This window comes from Carlito syrichta, unplaced genomic scaffold (assembly GCF_000164805.1).
Source record: "Carlito syrichta isolate Samal-C Ts95f unplaced genomic scaffold, Tarsius_syrichta-2.0.1 Scaffold67556, whole genome shotgun sequence".
NCBI lineage: Eukaryota > Metazoa > Chordata > Mammalia > Primates > Tarsiidae > Carlito > Carlito syrichta.
Window position 1 is genome coordinate 133,403 of NW_007011652.1, and position 13,247 is coordinate 146,649.

A 13,247-nucleotide genomic window follows, 5' to 3' on the forward strand; every position below is an offset into this window, starting at 1 on the left:
GACTGCACTCCAGTCTGGGTGACAGAGTGAGACTCCAACTCAAAAAAAAAAACAAAAACACTGTGCTAAGTCAAATAAGCCGGTCACCAAAGGTCATATGTTGTATAATTACATTTATAGGAAATGTCCAGAATAGGAGAGTAGATTAGTAATTGCCTGGGGTTGAGGAGTTGGAGGATTGAAGATTGTTAATGGGTACAGGGTTACTTACTTGGGTAATGAAGTTTTCCAAAATATGACTGTGGTAATGGTTGTACAATCCATACCGAAAAGCACTAAATTATACACTTTAAATGAGTGAAGTGTGGTATGTGAATTACATCTCAACAAAGCAGTTTTTAAAAATGACCGAGGCTGCAGTGACCCATGATGACACCACTGCACTACAGTCTGGGCAACAGAGGGAGACCCTATCTCTAAAAAATGAAAAAAGAAGGCACTAAGATGGGGGTGACTGTCTTCTGTGTCCTCAGGACTGAGCCACCACATGGGGGTGACAAGTCCAAGTTATCATAAAAGCATCATAAAAAGAATAAAATTTAGCAGCAGCAGCTCCCACCACTGAGCTTCCCTAGGCTGGGCCCTGGCTGACATCTAGCTGGGTGCCACATCAGAGGAACCTACAAGAGCCACAGGAGGAGCTGCTGTGCTTCCATTAAAACCTGACCAAGCTTCCAGCGACAGGTACCCCAAGTCCAACTTCTCACCAACCACCCTCACCACCACCACCCAGGTCCAGCCAGCATCCCTCCCACCTGAACCAGGGGCCAGCCTCCTCCCCGGGGTCTGCTGCCAGCCCTGCTCCTACAGTCCATTCTCCTAGGCAGCCAGGGATTTGTGAAAACCCACCAGGCCACGGCCCTCCTCTGCTCAGCCCTCACCAGCTCAGACCCGTCCCTCTCTGACTTCTCCCCTCCACCACTCTGCTCCATGAATTCCCTGAGCATCCCAGACAGGCCCCACACTCGGACCTCTGCACTAGCTGCTGCCTTGGCCTGGAATGTTGTGGGGCATGGCTGTTTCTGCCTTCACTTCAGATCTCCTTCCAGAAGCCTTCCTTACAGACCCTGTCTAAATAGCTCCCCTACAGCTCTTTACTGACCCCAGCTCCTTAATTCCACTTGTTTTCTGCAGAGCACCTGCCACCATCTGACATTACACCTGTATTCATTCGTCACCCGTTTCCCACACAAGAACGTAACTACCACGAGGCAGGAACCTGTTTTGTTCGCTGCCATGTCCCCAGGGCCGAGGACAGGGCCAGGCCTACAGTAGGCACTCAGGAATGATGAATGAAGGAAAGCAAGGATGAACCCTCACCAACAGATGAGGACATTGAGCCCCTTCATTAAAAAAAATCAGTTCCAGGTTCCCAAGATTCGGCACCTCCTCATGCTGCCTCCGTCTCCACGCAATCCCCCAGCCAGCAAACGAGCAGGTGCAGTCCAGTGCTGTAAGGAGCTGAGGACACTCCCCAGTAACCACAGCTAATAGCGAGCTCATTTCTTTTTTGAGTTGGAGTCTCACTCCGTTGTCCAGACTGGAGTGCAGTGGCCGCTCCCAGCCACCGCAGCCTCGACCTGCTGGGCTCCTGCGATCCTTCCGCCTCAGCCTTCCAAGTAGCCGGAATTACAGGCACGCGCTACCACGCCCGGCTGATTTTTTTATTTATTGTAGAGATGAGGTCTCATTACCCAGGCGGGTCTCGAACCCGCGGGCTCAGGCAATCCACTCACCTCAGCCTCCCAAAGTGCGGGGTTACAGGTTGAGCCACTGAGCCCGGCTATATCGAGTTCATTTCAATTCCGCACTCACTACGTGCCAGGTGCTGGGCTGCTATAACCTGCATTTCACACCTGAAGAAACTGAGTCTGGGACATGCCCAAGACCACAGGACTAGCAGGGTGGCACTGCTGGAATCCAGCTCCCACCCTGCACCCTCCCCTGTAATTCCAACACTTTGAGAGGCCGAGGCTAGAGGATTGCCTGAGCCCTGGGGTTTGCAACCAGTCTGCCTCCCTCAATTCCAGCTCGGGCCACAAAACACACCCAGCACCCTCTGCCCTGTGACAGTCCCAGGAAAGCCCAAGGCCAAGATCCCATCATACTCCTGAGGCTGCTCCAGGCCAAATTCCAGTTGCTACAGTCAAGACTCATGGGACACCATGACAGTTCACATTTGGCAGGTGAAGGGAAGCCACTGGCATGGTGAGCACTGCAGAAAGGAAAAAGTATTGGGCTGGGAGGAAAGACCTGGAGTGCTGGGCCTGGCTCTGTTGGGAGATCCTGGAAAAGTCAATGAACCATATTAAAACCCAGGTACTGAGCTAAGTGGTTTGTATACACTGTCTCACTCAAACTTCCCAGTCATGTTCTTGTCCCCGTGTTCCAGATGAGGAAACTGAAGCTCATAGCAGTGAGGTACACTACCCTGACGTTACACCAGAAATAAGCAGAACTAAGATTGGAATCTAGATGGGCTTGACCCCAAAATCTGCTCCTTTCTTACTTTTATCTATTTACTTAAAAATTAAAAGTAATTTTTTTAGTGTGGTAAAAAAATGGCATAAAATAAACCACTTAACCATGTTTAAGTGTACAGTACAACAGCATTAACTATATGCACCTTGCTAAGCAACAGATCTCTAGAACGTTTTCTTTTTTTTTTTTTTTTTTTCCGAGTTGGAGTCTCACTCTATCGCCCAGACTGGAGTGCAGTGGCCGCTCCCAGCCACCACAGCCTCGACCTGCTGGACTCCGGCGATCCTTCCGCCTCAGCCTTCCGAGTAACCGGAATTACAGGCGCACGCTACCACGCCTGGTCCCGGCTGATTTTTTTATTTATTGTAGAGATGAGGTCTCGCTGCCCAGGCGGGTCTCGAACCCACAGGCTCAGGCAATCCACTCACCTCAGCCTCCCAAAGGCACGGGATTACAGGCTGAGCCACCGAGCCCGGCTGAACTTTTTCAATCTTGCAAAACTGAAACGAAACTGAACAACTCCCCTTTTCCTCCTCCCCCTAGTTCCTAATCAACACCATTCTATTTTCTGTTTCTAAGGGTTTGGTACCTCTATTTTATTTATTTTTTTTATTTTTTTGAGTTGGAGTCTCACTCTGTCACCCAGACTGGAGTGCAGTAGCCACTTCTGTTCACTGCAACCTCGACCTGCTGGGCTCTGGCGATCCTTCCGCCTCAGCCTTCCAAGTAGCTGGAACTACAGGCGCACACTATCATACCCAGCTAATTTTTGACTTATTGTAGAGACGAGGTCTCGCCAAGTTGCCCAGGCGGGTCTTGAACCCACAGGCTCAGGGAATCCACTCATCTCAGCCTCCCAAAGCGCTGGGATTACAGGCTGAGCCACCAAGCCCGGCTTATTTTATTTTTTTAGAGATAGGGTTTCCCTCTGTCGCCAGGCTAGAGTGCAGTGGCAGGATCACAGTTCATTGTGGCCTCCAACTCCTGGGTTCAAGCAAGGTTTGACTATTCCAGATAGTTCATCTAAGTAGAATCATACAGTATTGTCTTTTTGTGACTGGCTTATTTTGCTTAGCATAAAGTCATTAAGGTCCAACCATATTGTAGCATATGACAGGATTTCCTTTTTTTTTTTTGAGTTGGAATCTCACTCTTGTCACCCAGGCTGGAGTACAGTGGCACGCTCATGGCCACCTCAGCCTCGACCTGCTGGGCTCAGGCGATCCTTCTGCCTCAGCCTTCCAACTGGAAGCTGGAACTAACAAGAGGCAAGCCTCAGATGGAACTACAGAGGCAAGCCACCATGCCTGGCTTATTTTTTATTTATTGTAGAGATGTGGTCTCACCAAGTTGTCCAGGCTGGTCGTGACCCCCAGGGCTCAGGCAATCCTCTAGCCTCGGGCTCTCAAAGTGCTAGAATTACAGAATGATCCACCACGCCTGGCTGGATTTCTTTTTTAAGACTGACTAATAGCCAGGCTCGGTGGCTCAGCCTGTAATCCAGTGCTTTGGGAGGCTGAGGTGAGTGAATTGCCTGAGCCTGAGGGTTCAAAACCCGCCTGGGCAACTCGGCCAGACCTCATCTCTACAATAAATCAAAAAATCAGCTGGGCGTGGCAGCGCACGCCTGTAGTTCCAGCTACTTGGAAGGCTGAGGCGGAATGATCGCCGGAGCCCAACAAGTCGAGGCTGCGGTGGCCGGGAGCGTGCCACTGCACTCCAGTCTGGGCAACAGAGTGAGACTCCAACTCAAAAATAAATAAATAAATAAATAAATAAATAAATAGGTCCTGTGCTAGTGCTTGGCAGTGACTGAGACAGCCCTGGCCCTCACAGTTTGGGGTGGGTGATAGCCCAGGCCCCAGAGTGATGACCCAGAGTGGGCAGTTCTGAGATGAAGGAGCCCAGGGGATTATCTGACCCAACCTGGGGGACCAGCCGAGGGCTTCCTAGAAGAGGTGCCACCTGAGCCAGGATCTGTTTATTTCACACTTTCATATCAAAAGGGGATTCTGTGTCTTTATCCAAGTCACTGACTAAAAAAGTAAAGTTGACAAGAACAGAAGCAATGACAGAACCAGAGTCAGCTAGAGACTGAAAACAGGGAGAGCAAGCACCAAGGACAAATAAGGAACAAAGACAACAGCTGCATCTGGACACCTTCATTCATACTCTGCTATACTCTGCCTCAGCTTCTTTGACGCACCCCACAGCCTCTGCTCTCAGCCCAACAGTGAGAAGAGGGCCTCTCCTAGAGCAGCCATCAGCCATGGCCTCACCACCTTCCACAGCTTGGCAGCTCTGATCTGAATGAGGTCATGTGCATGTACAGGACAATGGCCACTTGTACAGGCCTGCACCATGAAGTAAGCATAGACACTGGTTCTTTAAGCTCCCCCTGTCATCCAGTGTGGGGACCAATCATCACCACTGTCATATGGGGGGGAAAAGACAGCTTAGGAAGCTCCCCTGCTAATACGGAGGGAGCCTGGAGTCCCAACTCCTGCCTTCTTTCCTCTACACCATCCGTTGACCTGGATCCAAATTCCAGCTCTATGCAGGAATGACATCAACACCAACAGGAACTAATATTTACTGAGTAATCGTCATCCTGGCCAGGCCTACACTCAGTGGTCCATGTGTCCAACACTCCAACAACACCATGAAGGAGGTGCTCCTATCCTCCACTGTTTGTGGCAAACCACTAACTGGCAACCAACTTCTACTCCCTTTTCTTCAACAGTAATAGAACTCCTAATATATTTGAATAAAGTCTACACCTCTTAGCCTTCCTTGCAGCTGTATGTGACCATGGGTCTGTAGGATGTGAGCGGAAATGTCTTGGGAAAACATCTAGAAACTTTCTTAACAACTGGCATGGCACTGTGCCCATTTTTTCTCCCTTCTTCCTCCCTGCCAGATAGAAGGAAGACACGCCGGCTAGAGCCTGAACAGCTTGTTTAGACCTTGAGACAACATTGGGCAGAGAAGCTAAGCACAGGTAAACAACAAAACACAAGCAGCTTAGGTCTCTGAGCAAAACTGGCTACCTCTGGGCCTTTCTGTGACTATCCTGTTTAAGCCACTGATGTTTTAGGTCTCTGTTACTCACAGGCAAGCCTGATTGCACATGATACATCATTTCACAGGCAAAAGAGAAAACTAGGCACAGGGAAACAGTCACTCACCCAGTTACACAGTAGGTACGAGGAATAGCTAAAATTTGAACCCCAGGCCCTTTGACTCCTAAAGATCTAACCCTGATAGTACTTTGCCTCCTGGCTGTGTCACCTTGGACAAGCTGCTTCACCTTTCTGAACCTCTATTTCTATAGGATAAGACCCAGGTGAAGCACTAACGGAGGCTAAGGATCAGAGTCTGGGTTATGATGCCAGTTCTGCCCTCTTGCTATGTGACTGTAGGCCATGCCTCTGAGGCCCGGTTTGCTCCTCTGTAAAATGGACATAATAAGAGCCACCTCCAAGTATGGGGTGAGGCTTTGATGAAGTGAAGGTGCATGCCGAGTACTTAGCATAGTGGTAATAAATACAGAACGGCTCAACAGCATTAGCTGTTATCATAGCATCACCTTTAACACAGGAATCATCAATACTCACATCTCAGGCCTGCTGAAAAACTACAATGTACTGAAGTGGGCACTGGGTCTGGCAAACCATGGGCCCTTAATAAATAGCAGCTATTCAGCCGGGCTCGGTGGCTTAGCCTGTAATCCTGCGCCTTTGGGAGGCTGAGGTGAGTGGATTGCCTGAGCCCGTGGGTTCGAGACCCACCATGGCAACTTGGCGAGACCTCATCTCTACAATAAATTTAAAAAAAAATTAGCTGGGCGTGGTAGCACGCGCCTGTAGTTCCAGCTACTTAGAAGGCTGAGGCAGAAGGATCGCCGGAGCCCAGCAGGTCGAGGCTGCGGTGGCTGGGAGCGGCCACTGCACTCCAGTCTGGGTGACAGAGTGAGACACCATCTCAAAAAAAAAAAAAATAGTAGCTATTCATTCCTGAGCACTCAGTGTTCCTGGCCCACTGCTGGGTCCTCAACTATGATCAATACAGACTCAGGCCTTGCTTCATGGCCACATTAGAGTTATTCTTTTTTGCTGTTATTGCTGTTTGTTTTTTACATTAGAGTTATTCTGACACCACCAGAGATGGGCTCTCTGTCTTAGTTCACTGATTCCTTCCTGGGTGGCAGAAGTAAGTGAGGCACTCTCAGAGTTTCCTCTGTCTCTGTAAAGTGGGGGCAAGAACAGTCACTGTCTCATGGGTGACTAGGGATTCAAAAAAATCTACACAGCTAAAGCCCTCTCACATGGTGCCTGCAAACGAATGATCAATAGTAACAGTTATTGTTAATATTTTTGTATTTATTCATCCCCCCCACCAGAGTTTTGTTTTTTGTTTTGAGTCATGGTCTCATTCTGTTGCCCAGGCTGGCGGGCAGGGACATGATCATGGTTCACCACAGCTTCAATCCTCTGGGTTCAGGTGATTCCCCTGCCTCAGCCTCCCAAGTAGCTGGGACTACAGGTGTGCACCATCACCCCCAACTAATTTTTAAAAAAATTTTTTTGTAGCTGGGCTCGGTGGCTCAGCCTGTAATCTCATGCTTTGGAAGGCCAAGGTGAGTGAACTGCCTGAGCCCGCGGGTTCAAGACCCGCCTAGGTAACTTGGCAAGACCTCATCTCTACAATAAATCAAAAAATTAGTTGGGTGTGGTAGCACATGCCTGTAGTTCCAGCTACTTGGAAGGCTGAGGCGGAAGGATCGCCGGAGCCCAGCAGGTCAAGGCTGCGGTGGCCAGGAACATGCCATTGCACTCCAGTCTGGGCGACAGTGACAGTGTGAGACTCCAACTCAAAAAAAAAAAAAAAAAAAAAAAGGAAGGAAAAAAAAAAAAGAAAGGCCAGGGGCCAGGCTCAGTGGCTCAGCCTATAATCCCAAGAGGCAGAGGCGAGTGGATTGTCTGAGCCCGCAGGTTGGAGACCAGCCCAGGCAACTTGGTGAGACCTCTTCTCTACAATAAATAAAAAATTGGCCGGGTGTGCACCTGTAGTTCTGATTACTTGGAAGGCTGAGGCAGAAGAATTGCTACACTCTAGCCAGGGTGACAGAGTGAGACTCCAAATCAAAAAAAAGAAAAAGAAAAAAAGAAACGATTGGGACTTGAGTGTTTTAGATTTGGAATTTTTTCAAATTTTGGACCACTCACATAACATAATGAGATACATTGGGATGGAACTCAAATCTAAACACAAGACTCATTTGTTTCATATATACCTTATATACGTAGCCTGAAGATAATTTTACACAATATTTTAAATAATTTTGTGGGCCGGGCTCGGTGGCTCAGCCTGTAATGCCAGCACTTTGGGAGGCCGAGGTGAGTGGACTGCCTGAGCCTGGGTTCGAGTCCTGCCTGGGCAACTTGGCGAGACCTCATCTCCACTATAAATCAAAAATAGCCAGGCGTGGTAGCACGGGCCTGTAATTCCAGCTACTTGGAAAGCTGAGGCGGAAGGATCGCTGGAGCGCAGCAGGTTGAGATTGCAGTGGCCGAGAGCGGCCATTGCACTCCAGTCTGGGTGACAGAGTGAGACTCCAACTCAAATAATAATAATAATAATAATAATAATAATTTTGTGAATGAAATAAAGTTTGTGTTAAATACTTATGTGTGAAACTTTCCACTTCTGGCAGAGCATCATGTCAGCCTGCAAAAAGTTTCAGATATTGGAGCATTTTGTATTTCTGTATTAGGGATGCTCAACCTGTATGTATGTACATACATCTTAAGTGTGTTAAATCCCAAAGGGGAAGAACAGAGAACTATGATGGCATTTACAAATGACACCTGACTGAGTCTGGGGGGCAAGAGAAAACTTCCCTGAGGTCTGAGATCTGATAGATGGGCAGTAGTTAAACACAAGCTGAAAGAGGTCACACAAAGATTCTGTGGCAGGAGAGTGCTTGGGTCAATGGAGGACTAGCAAGGAGGTCAGAATGACTTGTGCAAAAGAATGCGGCAGAGAGTGGGGTGGCATAAATCTGGAGGAGGGCCAAAGGCCACACCATGCAGGGTTTTGAAGGCTATAGTGAAGAACCTGGGCTTTCTCTCAAGGACCAGGAGCCATGGAGTAATTATGAGCAAGGGAGGGCCCAGAGTCAGCTTTGTGCTTTAGAAAGACTTCTCAGGTCCCTCTGAGGAGAACAGGTTGAAAGGAGCAGGACTGGAGGTGAGGAGACCAGGGAGGAGCTGGGGTAGTGCTACAGCAGCAAAAGGGAATGTCTATATAAGTATCACCTAACAGAAGAACTGAACCTAATAAACAAGTGCTAGTTCTTTTTTGTTGTTTTTTGTTTTGTTTTTTTTTTGAGTCAGGGTCTCACTCTGTCACCCAGATTGTAGTGTAGCAATGCGATCACAGCCACCACAGCCTTGACCTCCTAGGCTCAGGTGATGCTTCTGCCTCAGCCTTCCAAGTAAGAGACTACTGGCCCATGTCACCATGCCTGGCCAACAAGAACCATTTCAAGCTAGAATCCCAAGGACAAGCAGAAGTGAAATAGGTGAGGGAATGCATTACAGGCCAAAGCCCTGTGACGGAAGAAAGAGAGAGAAAAGGCCAGTGGAGCCGTCCAAAGATAAAGCTGAGAGGTCAGACCACGTGGGCCTTTTAGGCCAGGGGTGGAGTTTGGTTTTTCTCTCCAAAGGCAACTTATGAAAACGGGAGAGGGAAGTCAGATTTCACTTAATAAATATTGATAGCACTCCTATTGTGTGCCACACCAAAACTCAAGAGTGGCTGAGCTCTTCTGGGCATGGGGAACACAACAATAAGCAAAACAGATGATGTTCTGGACATAGCCAGACTTATGTCTGACCTGCTCTGAGTGTTAGAGACTTTCCTCCTTTCTGCTAATCCCAGATCTGCACTCTGAGGTCACACCAATCAACACAGCTTACTATAGCAAACAGAACCCCTCAGGCTCTTACCACTGGTCACGCTCAAGAAACAATTAATTAACATACTCCCGAGGAACTGGGGCTCTCATCTTGGCAAACTTCCAAGCCCAAGTTTTACCAGAATGACCAGGGCCCTACCCTTTGGAGGATCTCCCACTCCAGATCAAAAGCCTGTTACTCACGATCTTTTCATAGTACTCCCGCCTGCGCTCTGCCCTCTTCTTGTAGTCGACCATCATGCCTCGAAGCTTCCGCTCATGCTTCCGCGCCTCGTGCCACATTGTGGTGAGGCCAAGCCTGGGGCCTCCACCTGAGAGATGAGGGGACCAGGAATGTCAGATGGGCTGTAAAAACCATATGGACAGAATCAAAGTCACCTGACAAGTCAGTGATCCTAAACAACACATCACTCAGCTTCAGGGAGCAGAAGTGAGGCTGCGGAACCCTGGGCCAGATGTTCAAGTGCATTCCTGACAACTCTGATCCTGTCGCTTGGGCATTCTGAGAAACCCTCGGGTGATTCTGGGGTGAGCATCCCTGGGAGAGGAGTGGCCTAGATTCCACGCGCTGGCATCCGCGATGAAAGGTTTTGAAACCAAAGCGCAGCGTTCGAGGTATGGTCAGAAGGCAAACCCTGAGAACCCAGGGCTGGAGCTTAAGGGGAAGAGCTGAAAGGGCTCCCACTAGGGGCAGTCGTGGCGTGGGTACGAGTGTGGGTTGTGGATGGACGGATGGATGAAGGGAGGCAGAGGAAATCTAAGACTTTGTGGGAACGGTGTAGTGGCTGGGAGGCGGGGGTCGAGGGCAGGTGAAGGACGTGGACGGGAGACAACGCTCGAGGGAGGAGGGGAACACCGGGGGAGCTGCACAGAGCAAAGCTGAGATCTAAAGAGAACCAAATGGGGGGGAGCATTTCCAGGTAAAATAGGGGTAGGGCCTGAGGGAGGGGAGCTGGCTGACGCGAGGGGGCGGACTGGGCTGGGGGGCAGGGCTCGTGGACCAGGTCGCAGCAAGGGGGTCTGGGCTCAGTTTTTTGACAAGGGGGCGGCGCCTGTGACAAGCTGCTAGGCAGAAGGCCGAGTCTGACGCGCCGACTTCAGGCCCACAGCGCGGGGCAGGGGCGCGGCCTGAGGCCCGTCAGGCCGAAGGGGGAACGGGACGGACGGCGCTCGGGGCCGGCGCCCAGCAGAGGCCCACAGCGGCATGGGGAGAGCCCAAGGCAAGGGAGAAGCTGGGCTGACGCCCGCCCGAAAGCCAGGAGGTCGGGGCCCGCCGATTGCACTCACCGGTCGGTCACCGCCTCCCACCGCTGCGCTCGCGCGCGGCCCGCACCGGAAGCGGAAGTGGGAGGCCGCCCGGGGAGGGGGCGGAGCCTAGTGGGGCTACGCGCAGCACACTTCCGCCGGCGTGGGGGGCGGGGCCTGGAGTTGAGAGGGGCGGAGTCTAGAGGAAGGAGGGGTTGAGGCGGAGCGAGGAGAGCGTGGAGCTCAGCCTCGGGAGGGAACCTGGCGTGTTTCCCAAGCGGAGAAGAGACGACACCCCCAAGGATCAAAAATTCATCTTTATTGGGAAGACTGACAAACAACCTACCCCCCCACCCTCAAGTTTGGGGAGGGAGGGCTGAGGATCTGCCCCCTCCTCCCTCCTGTACAATCTTTTCAGAATCCGCCTGGAGGTGTCCCCACACGTGGGAGCCGAGGCAGCTTTAACAGGCCAGTGCTCGGGAGCCAAGCCTCTAGTCCTCTCCAGACTCAGTTTTCGCATTTGTAAAATGGGCTCAAGAGGGGAACTCGTGCTACGGAGCTCCTCCCCAGCGCTGAAGATGTCCGATTCGGAAGCATGAGAAGGTCGGAAGACTACCCCAAAGGCGGCCCAAGGGGATTGGGAGTGCTGGACATCCTGGTTGGGATCGCACGGCCCCTCCACCCCCCTCCCCACCCAGTGCCCCCTCCGGCACCGCGGGGGCTACGTGGCTTCAGGCCCCGGGGACAGGAGGCCGCCCCCAAAGGCGGCCTCGCGGTACTGGTTGGGGAACATGTTGCTGCCCACGAGGCTGGCGGTGCCTCCGTCCCCAGGGCCCGGGGCCTGGTAAGAGTCCAGAGTCAGCGGCTCAGGGCCAGGGGACTCCCCGACCGCGGCCCCGGGACCCCCGCTGCCCGTGACAGCGCTGGCGAGTGGCGGTGCCAGGGGCAGCAGGTCCAGCATGGTGAAGAGCGTGGGGGCCGTGGGGTCGTAGGCAAAGCCGTCGTCCATGAGGTCCGGCCCGCCGGGGGGCTCCAGGCCGGGCAGGGTCACGGTGCCAGGGAAGAAATCTGGGTCCGGCAGCAGGGCCGATGGCGGGAGAAACGGGCCTACAGGAAGAGAAGAGACAAGAGTGGTGGGCTTTAGGGCCAACTTCTGGCCAGCCTTGGACTCGAATGCCCTGCTGGATGCTAAATGTGTTACTGGAGTAGCCTCCTCTAATCCCAAGGAGAAGCTGTGAGTAGGGACTATGACCTTAGAGCTGGTGGTCAGTGGGTAGGAAGGCTGCCTCTGATAACAGCGGATAGGGTTGAGTTCATGGGCATTGGAGGCTGGCATGTGAGTTGAGCGAGGAAGGGCAGAGTAGGCCAGAGGGTGACTGAGATGAAGACAGGCTCTGAATCAGCTGACAGCTCTGACCACCACCCCTGTTCATCTACCCCACCACTGGCGCCACATTCGTCATGGCTATCTACACAGACGTCCAGGGCCAGCTCCCTCTCTACCCACAGAACCACTACAACAGTGGCTCCCAACCTTTTTGGCATCAGGGAATGGTTTCATGGAAGACATTTTTCCATGAATGGGGCAAAGGGGGAGGTTTTGAGATGATACAAGCACATTACATTTATTGTGCACTCACTGATAGGGTTTTGATATGAGTCTGCAAGCAATTGATTTATTATGGTCTCTGTGCAGTCAAACCTCACTGCTGCATTTACAGCTGCTCCCCAGCGCTGGCATCACCACCTCAGCTCCACCTCAGATCATCAGGCATTAGATTCCTCTAAGGAGTGTGCAACCTAGATCCTTTGCATGCACAGTTCACACTCCTATGAGAATCTAATGCTGCTGCTGATCTGACAGAACAGGAGCTCAGGCAGTAATGCAAGTGATGGGGAGTGGTTGAAAATACAGATGAAGTTTTGCTTGCTTGGTCACCATTCACCTCCTGCTGTGTAGCCTGGTTCCTAACAGGTGTGCGCCACCGCCACTGTACCCAGCTTCACTGGCCTTTTTTTTTTGAGTAGGAGTCTCACTCTGTTGCCCAGGCTGGAATGCAGTGGCCACTCCTGGCCACCGCAACCTCAGCCTTCCAAGTAGCCGGAATTACAGGCATGCGCTACCACGCCCGGCTGATTTTTTGATTTATTGTAGAGATGAGGTCTCGCTGCCCAGGCAGGTCTCAAACCCGTGGGCTCAGGTAATCCACTCACCTCAGCCTCCCAAAGGCGCGGGATTACAGACTGAGCCACTGAGCCCGGCTCATTGGCCTTTTAATATGTAATGTGGGCCATTGCTTTGTTAAATTCTGGTCATGTGGCTCATTGAGCTATGACTACCATGTTTCCTAACTTTGGTCTCCTCCCCTACCTTGGGGAAGTGAATCTCTTCTCTCTCTCTTTTTCTCTCTCTCTCTCTCATTTACTTTCTAAATAAACTATATTTTTCAATCTAAAAAAATAAAATGTGCCGGGCTCGGTGGCTCAGCCTATAATCCCGCGCCTTTGGGAGGCTGAGGTGAGTGGATTGCCTGAGCCC

The 13,247-nt window shown here is 51.4% G+C and overlaps 2 protein-coding genes across 4 annotated transcripts in view; both read right to left on the reverse strand.

Moving 5' to 3' along the window:
- CLASRP (CLK4 associating serine/arginine rich protein) overlaps positions 1 to 10,819 on the reverse strand; it is a 30,304-nt gene extending 19,485 nt beyond the window's left edge. For all 3 annotated transcript variants that reach the window (XR_002481525.1, XM_021709214.1, XM_008051771.2), the window contains exons 1-2: positions 10,751 to 10,819; positions 9,647 to 9,774 (exon numbers count right to left, since the gene is read on the reverse strand). Coding sequence is in view for 2 of the 3 variants with exons in the window: in XM_021709214.1 (XP_021564889.1) it covers positions 9,647 to 9,745 (99 nt within the window). In the remaining variant the exon portion in view is untranslated. The remainder of the gene's footprint in view (positions 1 to 9,646; positions 9,775 to 10,750) is intronic.
- Positions 10,820 to 11,005: 186 nt separating this feature from the next.
- Positions 11,006 to 13,247, reverse strand: part of RELB (RELB proto-oncogene, NF-kB subunit) — a 16,114-nt gene continuing 13,872 nt past the window's right edge. The window contains exon 9 of the mRNA XM_021709253.1: positions 11,006 to 11,815. Within this exon, the coding sequence (XP_021564928.1) occupies positions 11,430 to 11,815 (386 nt within the window). The 3' untranslated portion in view covers positions 11,006 to 11,429. The remainder of the gene's footprint in view (positions 11,816 to 13,247) is intronic.